This window comes from Epinephelus fuscoguttatus, linkage group LG12, assembly GCF_011397635.1.
Source record: "Epinephelus fuscoguttatus linkage group LG12, E.fuscoguttatus.final_Chr_v1".
NCBI lineage: Eukaryota > Metazoa > Chordata > Actinopteri > Perciformes > Serranidae > Epinephelus > Epinephelus fuscoguttatus.
The window spans coordinates 24,025,700-24,035,156 of NC_064763.1; the positions used below are offsets into that span (position 1 = coordinate 24,025,700).

Here is a 9,457-nt window from a genome sequence, read left to right on the forward strand (position 1 = left end):
CTACTAGTATAAAAAGCACTTTGAGTGGTCAGATGACTAGAAAGGCGCTATACAAGTGCAGATCCATTTACCAAAACCTTAGCAAAAACAAGTGTTGCATTTAAAATTTGTTCAGTATAAGTTGCACTATTTGAAAAGCCACTCGTAACTATAGGTGTTACGTATTGGGTAAGTGGTATACATTTTCCCTCTGAAAGATAGTGACACAGCAGATGTATCTAGCAGCCACTGTAAATAGTGCAGGTACAAAGGATGGCTCTGTTTAGTTAAAATATACAAATAAATCATGACAAAGAGGGCAGCAAACACCATACCAGCACCTCAGAACTAATTGGAACGTAACCATTATTAATATTATTGATATTATTGATTAGATCTGTTTTTTTCTCTCTTGACAGACCCTCAAGCATATGGGACTAAACTGTGTGTAACCTCAATACCACAAGTATTCTCTGTGTTTATGGGTCTGTCAAATGGTAGTGTTGAACAACAGCTCCCTCTGCAGGACAAAATGTGGAAGCACCACCATAAAACAAACCAATGCATTGATGACATCTAGTGTAGGACAGAGGTATTACATTAGGCATGTTTTAATTCATCCAGGCTATTGTTTTTTGGGTTTTGGAAGGTATGTATATTTTAACTGTCTTTATTAGCAGCAACAGTGTTGTTTACAGACATGGCGACTTCTGCAAAGAAAACACAGGAAACTTTAATTGTGTATAACCTTTATTTGTTACTATAGTTTTTCTATAGCATTTAGCACACCTTTGGTGGTAGAAGAGCACAAACAAACCAAGCTGACTTATCTATTTGAAAAAATATAAAGACATCTTTATTGCGAGTACTACTTTGCAAATAATACTGAGCAGCGCAGCGTCTGAAAATGAAGGCATACATAAAGCAGTAATGCAGCGTGGACACAATCATTGTTAAAATGTGACGAGTAAAAAAGAACATTCAAATTACATTAGCAACATAAAGAGAGCCTACACTGGCCCCGAATATGTGTGTTACAATGTGGAAGGCGTGTCCAGTGTTAACATAAAATATAAAGATGAACAACACATAAAGCTACAATATTCTTTCATACGTCACATATACTGTGGATATTAACACATGCGTACTTGTGCAGGAGGAGCGTGGTGTCTAAATTAAACAATGATTATTTAATGAACAAAGCATCACGCTTGTTCTCACCATATACCATCTTGGCAATGTCTGTAATTTCAAGTTCATCACTCTCACTATGAGGCTGCAGAGCTGAAACCTCCACATCTATAAACAGACTTTGCAAACTAACACAGTCACACATCTGCATGTGTTTTAATGCGGTAGAGCAGATAGCACCAAAGCACTGATTGAAACATGGTGCACTGACATTGGAGTCTTTTCCCAAAAATCATCCCAATCATGTTGAGTATTTGTCTTATTGCTGTCTAAGGGGAGTAGAAAAGAGACTGTTGTTGAGCTGCTTTGCTGTAACCAGGTGAACCTCACATGGGGGTACAGTATACGGACATCTCACTTCTGTTCACAGGATATTAGTGATTAGTATCGCTAGCAGTAAAGGCAGTGTTTGCGCAGTTATTCATTACGCTAACTGAATAGCCATGTCAGCCTCCTACATACCTGTCTAGATGTCTATAGGTGAGCAAACAGGTGAGATTGTAATGTAATCCAAATTAATCTGTGGCATGATAAATCCAATCCATTCTTGTAGAGTTTGAGGGAAGAGCTCCACTTTTAATGTCAGTGTGTATAATAAAATGTATTATAAATCTATAGGAAGCATCTGTTACTCTGTAACAAAAATACAAAAACCACCACAAAATTAAGATTTATTTGGATTTAAAGTGGAAATAGACAAGTTCTCTGCTTTAACTTATCATTATGAAGCAGATGCTGATTGCACAGTGTAGTGGTTTTAGAACAGTGGTTCCCAACTGGTGGGTCACGGTCCAAAAATGGGTAGCGGGTCCATTCTGAATGGGCCGCAAGTGACTTGCTAACATGTCAAGTTTGTAAAAAACATTCTTTATTTTTAAATACAGTGAATTTCCAGTACAGAGCTGCATTTTTGAAGTGTCGTTTTCTGCTGTAGAGTGAGTGACTAACGGACAGTCACATGACAGAGACAGCAATCTAACTCGACGATATGGCCAAACACAAGTATGACGCTAAATACATTAAGCTGCATAGACCTTTAAGCAATGACTAAGGAGAAATCTGTGGCTGGACCAGTTGGGAAGCACTGCTTAGGAATAATGACACCATCACATGTATAGATGGTTCCCTATGAGTCTTGCTTTTACTATGCAATTCCGTCTGCCACCAGAGACGATCTTTGAGAAAAAAATAAAGGCATGATTTACAGGGGCGTTGTAGTGAGGGAGGAAAGTGGGACTGATATCACAGGGCCCCAATCAGAGGGGGGCCCTCAAAAAGCCTGGATGAAAACTTTGGTTTTGTTTGCAAATTTTTATATCGAAGTAATTGCTGCCATGATTAAATTAAAATTAGCTGAAAAAATTGGTTCAGAGACTGAACTTTGTATAAAAACGAGTGGTTAGACCCATCTAACCTCTTAAAGATGCAAAATGGTTTAGTCCGCTCCGCACTATTTATCTCTAAACACAGCTAGAGCCAAGTAAGCGACTATATTCTTTAACTGACTGGAAAATGCAAGGTTGTGCGCTTGGCATTTCTCTTGTGCCTACTCTGTGACAACTTTCAAGGGCATGGAGTCAGGTTGCGCCTGAGGTTGCTAAGCGATAATTAACCAGCACCGCATCATAGCCTACTTGCCAGAAATCCAGAGTACAGAGCTGATCTTCATCCAGGCATTGTTTTGTAAGAGTGTATTAGGCCAAAAATATTGACAGATGTAAAGCTTCTTCTCCACATTTATCACAGACTGATATATATGGAAGAAGGGAAAGATATCTGCCAGCTGTGATTGGTTGTTCCCATCACATGAAGTTAAACTTTGTTTATTTATGGGCACAGTTTTCATGCCCTGAAAAATAGGCGTTTGGGAGTGTGACATTGTGTACATCGAAAACAATAAATTTGAGGGTGCAAAAATGCAGCATGTGTATGGCAACATAAGCTGCCAGAGCCACAACGTACACTGTCATGTCTCTCCCCGAGAAAAGGAAATCAGGGTTTCCAACTTGAGAAGAAAGAAAGGAAGGGGAAAGAAAGCAAACTGACTTAATTTAAAGATATTTAAAATTCAAAGGGTGCGTCAGAGAGACGTGGATTGAGAGAGGAAGGGTGGGGGCCCACAGAGACTGCTTATGCATGGGGCCCTGAATTTGGTGCTACGTCCATGTTGATTTATGGCACAGAGAAAGTGCAGCAACTATTGCACGGTAGTGTATCAGAGTATCAATCTAACTTCTTTGCAGTTACTTTCCTCAGTAGTGGAAATAGCAGATGGTGAAACAACCAAAGTGGGAAACAAAGTGCAGTGTGTCCTGTGTGTAGGTGGGCTTGGAGGAAAACGGAACGTAATTTGTTAGTCTTTGTGACGGTAGCTGCATTCATAATACCACTTGGAAATGCTCGTGGGGGAGAAGTTAAAAAGTTGTCTGTTTCCACTTTAAGAATATAGTTCTTTATATCGATCAGTCCCAATTAATCTTATTTACAAGGGAGACCTGATCAAGGCAACAGATTAAAAACCTCAACACTGTTCACTGCTGCATTTGTTTGCAATGTCTTACATTTGGCATTGTCATGACTTTTTTCTCCACTGTTAATACTAGTACTGTGGAACAGTGGTGTTCAAGGTACAGTACAGTGATGACAATGAAGTCTATTACATAAAAGATTTTACATCTCAAAGGTATGTTTTTTTTTTTTTAAAGAACAGCCTAATGCTAAATAAAATATTGATTTCATCCAGTCTTATTTATTCCCAGGAGTTTTCATGGCTTCTTCTCACTGCCTAAAAAATAAAAGTAAATAAAAGCATCCCATATAGAGTCAATCACCAACCATCAAACCACAGTGAGTCACAAATAACATTAAGAAAGGTCTGTTGAGTCGTTACCCTGCCAGTGTGAGAATTCATGGACTCAGAAGACCCACAGCCACCGGAAGTGACATCACCAGTGACAAAAACCACGGTGCCGATTTGAACATCACACTGATCGCAGAGCAGATTGGAAGAATCCCTGTAACAAAGAGAAATGTGAATTTAGATATAGTTTCAGTTGGTGCTTGGAGGAAACCTCAGTTACAAGCTGAACTCTACTCACTGTGATGGACGGCCATGCTGTTCTCCTTCCACGAGTTGCCCTGGTAGACCCTGCAGGTGTAGGTGAAAGGCTTCTCATCAGCCAGCGGGGCCCAGGTGAGGCGGCACAGGTTAGGAGTGACCAGGCTGACGTTGCTTCTCCTGCGGTCCTCTACGGACACATAGATGACGGAGTTGGGGAAGGTGGTGCCCACCAGGCGGCTGTCCTGTCGATACTCACAGTAGGGGCCGGGGACCTGGTAGGTGGGCGGAAACTCACAGTCCACCCTGACGTTTCGCTCCAGGTAAGTAAGACACGGAAACATCTGAGGGCCGCGAGGGGCGAACAGAAACGTGGACACTGAGCTCACTGAAAGAGATGCAAACAGGATGAGAATCACACATTTTCTTTTTTAAAACATGAAATGAAGGCAGCGAAATACTGAGAAATCCTGGAGATTATTCTGCTGCAACCTGCAGGGAACTTAAACATAGGAGGAGACTTGTTTATCAGCAGCACAATGATCCCAAACATAGTAAAGAAATCTCCGGCGGCAGTAACAGCCTTGGATCTTCTATGTGGATAGACATGACATGGCCGTTTTTAAATAAAAAACATTTTATGTATGGAGCTACGCGCACGGCATAATTTTGCCAAGTAAAACATGCTCCTGGATCAACGTTCCAACGTTCCAGGACCAACATTGCAATCAACCAATCACAGCTTTCTGACATCATCAATGTGCTGCTGCTGTGCTTCTTTCAAAATTCCTTTGTGCTCCTTCAGAGCTACGCTAGTTTCCCAAAAAGTTAATACAGTTAAATGTTGGCTAGCTAGCTTGCTATGTAGGTATACTATGCAAACAAGTAAGCTTGTCAATAGGCTAGAATGTTAGTGAGTTAGCTTGCTAACTAGGTTGGCTATGCTAATGAGGAAACCTGCCTATAGATGAGAATATTGGCTAGCTAGCTTGATAAGTAGGTATGCTATAAAATACAAAGCTTGTCAATAGGCTAGAATGTTGGTGAGTTAGCTTGCTAACTAAGTAGGTCATGCTATCAAATATCTGTTCACTAACAAAGAGTAAGTTGCAAATTCCTGCATTTACCACATCTTCCCTCCTTTTTTTGGGTTAGGTTTATTCAGGACCATCATCATGCTGATTCTGGATTATTTGTTTATGTCGACATCAACTTAACAGTGATGTCCTGGATCAATATAAGCAACTCTATCCAGGGTTAACGTGATGATGATGGTCCTGGTTCAACATGAGCACTGCAATCCTGCGGAAAAAAAAAAAAAAGACTTTTGAATAGGTTATTAAAGGTCTTCGCAACTGCAAAATGACATCATCCTTAATCTTAATGTAAATGAACAATATCTGAGTCTACTGGCAAGTTTACCTGTTAGTGTAGCCTACCTAGTTAGCAAGCTAATTGCTAACCCTGTAACTTAGAAGGTTTTTGTTCAGTGTTACTGAGGGTTTTTTTTAATTGTACTAACTTCAATTTAGAAACTAGCTTAGCTCAGATGAAGCACAGAAGCAGCACATTGATGATGTCAGAGGGCTGTGATTGGTTGATTGCAATCTTGGTCCTGAAATGCGATGTGGGATGTTAATCCAGGAGCATGTCGAAAATAAAATCTGATGTTAAAAAGGGAAACATTGGCACTTTAAAGATTCCACTGTAAAAATAAAACACAAAAATGTTTTGTTTTTTTTTATTCTGTTTTTGGTTTTTTGCATTCCAATGTGCTTCTTTAATGAACATCTTTCTGACTTTTTCTTCATGTCCCTCTTTCTTCAGTGATAGTTTTTTTTTTTTTTTACCCAAGCCAGAAGTGCCATCTTAAAAAAACTGACCCTAAATAAAGAGTGACATAAAGAAAAAAATCAATAGCTTGGCATTGAAAAAAGAATGCAAAAAAATATCAAAATAAAATTTAAAAAAAAAACTGAAAAAAAAGGAGATTGGGAAAAAAGTGCCATCTTTTTAAAAAATTACCCTTAACAAAGAGTGACATAAAGAAAAAAAATCAAAGGATTGTCATTGAAAAGAAATAAAAAAAAAAATAAAAAAAAAAAAATAAATAAATAAATAAAAAAATCATTATTGTCTGTGATTAATTTTACACTGGATTTCTTTCAATGCCAATATTTCCTTTTACAATGCCAAATTTTATTTTCAGTGCCCAGACTTAATGTCACTGTTTTAGTTTCATATAGTTCCCTTTCACTCCAGTTTAAAAGTTTAACTTGTCTGGGAAGTGACCACATCCCTCTGTAATAAAACCAGTATTTGTTAACCATGATGGATCTTTACTGATCACTGTGGTGAAACAGGGTAATGACACCTCTGCTGCAGTGTTACTGATTTTTTTTTTTTTTTTGCTGTTGTCATGGACGTGGACAAATCTGGACATGATCCCGAACTGCCTCAGCCTACTTATCAACACAGACATTATATTACGTCTCAATTTGGCAACTAGAGCTGTTTTTGGCAACTGTTCATCCGCTTAAAGTAACCACCCACAGTAGGCCTGTATAGATCCAACTTTAAATGGATGAGTTGGCAACCAGCACTTCAGATTTACAGTCTTAAAATAAGCAAACACAAAGGAATAACACATACTGTGCTGAGTTTGATGCGTTACCGTGATCCCACCAAAGAGGAGGAAGGCCGTGGCGAACAGGTGCAGCATGATGATAGTTGTCTGATCAATAACCTTCACAGCACCCCTGACTGGAGTTCAACATGGGACAGAGTGAGAAAGTTGCACATGCAGCCGCAGAAAACCACCACTGATTATTACAGACAGACACAAGATGCGTTCAATCTTCAGAGACAATGCACACATGCAACCCTAACGGCACCATATATCAGGCCACAGTACCGCAGTGAAAGCGGGCCTGGATGTGCCGCTCAGCCTGCAGCCCAAATGCAGATAGGACTACGCCCATGCAGTGTCTTAGCTCTGCAGCAAACCAACGGTCTCCCCTCACATGCGCATTTTTTTTTTATCCCTACTGCAGGTGAAAGAGCCGGACAGCCATGGCGGCATGCCTCTGATACACGCATCTGAAAATATTAGCTCTCCTACACTGACATATCTGATCCTTATTTTCTTCCCTTTAGATGAGACAGCCGGTCTTACCTGAGATGCGGCCCCTGTGCCAACGTTGAGCTGCGCCGGTGTGCCGGTATGCGGAGCAGCAGCAGCAGCAGCAGCAGCAGCAGCAGCGCTCCGTGTTGGACTGATACACTTATTGCTCTGTACGTAGTCTAACACGCACACATAGGCTCCACTCTGTCATCCTAAAGAGACCATATCCTCATTGTACAGCAGGGATCCAAGTGCAGGGGGATTAATTTTCCTTCAGTTTATCAGATAACAAAGCTGCAGCTCTGACCGCAGATTTTATGCCCATTACCCCCTCATGTGTGGCTCCAGCTGGACGAGGAGGGGGCGTCTTATTTTGGGGATCCCTGCGTTAAAAAGTTGGCAACTGAACCTTTTATACACTTATACATAATGGTAATGAACTTGCTTTTATATGCAACTACTCGTATTCAGATTACTGGTTTTGGGGTACTGTCATATTTTGGTGCAAAAAAAAAAAAAAAAAGAGTTCCCTCTGCAGGACAAAAACGGGAAGCACCACCACAGATATGACAAATACAGCAATCAATGTTTTAGTGACATCTAGTGTAAAAAGAGAGACGTGGGAGGACATGCAAACCTGCTATGACTGCAACATCCCTGAGTGAGAGAAAACTAAATCTAAATTTGTTGACTCCAGGGTTTGTCTTATGAAAGTTAACATAATTGACCTGTACCTCTGCAGCACTTTCTCCACTGCAGTCTCGTGAAGGGCAAATGATCTCCCCCACTTTGTTTGTTGTTATTTAGTCATTGCACATGTGGGCTGCATTGCACTGTCGTGTATTTACGCTCCTATTTGCTCTGCAGCAGATATTTGTTCTCAAATGTGAATGATTTCCAGACACTAGTTCAGCATGGGACATCATGAAGAAGTTGCATATGCAGCCCCAAAATGTCATCATCTATTAGAGCTGAAGAACACAAGAAGCTTTCAGTCCACATAATAGAGACTGAGCATGGGGGATGGGGAGGTCCACTACGCAGACTGAAGCAGATGTGTTTACGTCAGAAATGTCTGAAATTGATAGCATAAAGTTCTAACAATGTATCAGCATTCTACTTTTTCAGTGTTTCTGTTTGCTGTAAATGAGGTGTGTGTGTGTAGGTGTAGTGGAAGAACAAGCCTTTGCAGGTTTAAACAAGGACAAACTGAAACAGTGCAGTTGCATGTGCACGAATGACATCAGACATGTAAATTATGATGTATAACAATACAAACACACGTGTGTTAGTATAGTTGATCAGTGATATCAGTTATCGCTTACCTCTGTAGACCACCCAGTCTGCAGTCTGGACTACCAAACTTTCCTGCAACTTGAGAAAGCAAAGTCTGCCAACAGCTGCATAATGCTTGACGGCTGGTTCCTTCAAAATAAAGGCCTCTTTCACACTGGGAAAGCCTTCAGAAAATTGTGCAATCATACAATGTTTTTGTCAACCCTCACATGTTGAAAATAGCTTCCTTATAAATGCAGAAATTTGAGCTTTGCTGGACAGATTCTTGATCGGGAAAATGGATTTTAAAAGAAGTGACTTAATCGATATATTTGGTGCACCTCATAGTCTAATGGTGGTACTGTTTACTAGTACCAGTAGTATAGCGTTCATCACTGAGGAAGAGTAGGTTATGGCTCTGTGTTTCATCTGCAGTGTATCAGCAGCATCCAGCAGAGGAGCAGCAGGGATCACAGCTACAGAATCTCTAATGAATACTTTTGGCAGGGATCACTACACCTGCGCTCTGCTTTTGATTGTCAAAAGGGAGGAGAAGAAACAAATGTATATTTTGTTAAATGAATATTAAATAAAGCTCAGTTTAAGGTGGCACACATCCTCTGCTCTCATTGTTTGCTGTAGTTTGTGCCAGCCAGAGGGCTCTGCAACACTTCTGTCAGTGTCCTCGGAGACTGCTTCAGTATGGCAGTTGTTCAGCAACTGCCCAGAAAGGACCTTGAGAAAATGGATGAACAGTGCGAAGAGGATACAGTGAGAGGATACAGAGGACACAGTGGGTCTGTAGCCTCAGTGGATGTGACACGGTGTTC

General features: G+C 40.5%; 1 protein-coding gene across 1 annotated transcript; it reads right to left on the reverse strand.

Annotated features, from left to right (window-relative positions):
* Positions 1 to 728: 728 nt before the first annotated feature.
* On the reverse strand, positions 729 to 7,510 carry si:ch211-215c18.3 (uncharacterized). Its single transcript, XM_049592766.1, has 4 exons — positions 7,404 to 7,510; positions 6,881 to 6,991; positions 4,269 to 4,616; positions 729 to 4,184 (listed from the first exon to the last, which is right to left on the reverse strand). The coding sequence occupies exons 2-4, from the start codon at positions 6,948 to 6,950 to the stop codon at positions 4,078 to 4,080; spliced, it is 525 nt and encodes a 174-aa protein (XP_049448723.1). The 5' UTR covers positions 6,951 to 6,991; positions 7,404 to 7,510; the 3' UTR covers positions 729 to 4,077.
* Positions 7,511 to 9,457: the final 1,947 nt, after the last annotated feature.

Excerpts from the sequence above, each read along its gene's own strand:
- si:ch211-215c18.3 (XM_049592766.1), bottom strand. The coding sequence starts at position 6,950 with ATGCTGCACCTGTTCGCCACGGCCTTCCTCCTCTTTGGTGGGATCACG. Across the intron at positions 4,617-6,880 it reads AACGCATCAAACTCAGCACA|TGAGCTCAGTGTCCACGTTT; the intron begins GTATGTGTTATT and ends CATCTCTTTCAG. Across the intron at positions 4,185-4,268 it reads CAGCATGGCCGTCCATCACA|GGATTCTTCCAATCTGCTCT; the intron begins GTGAGTAGAGTT and ends TCTTTGTTACAG.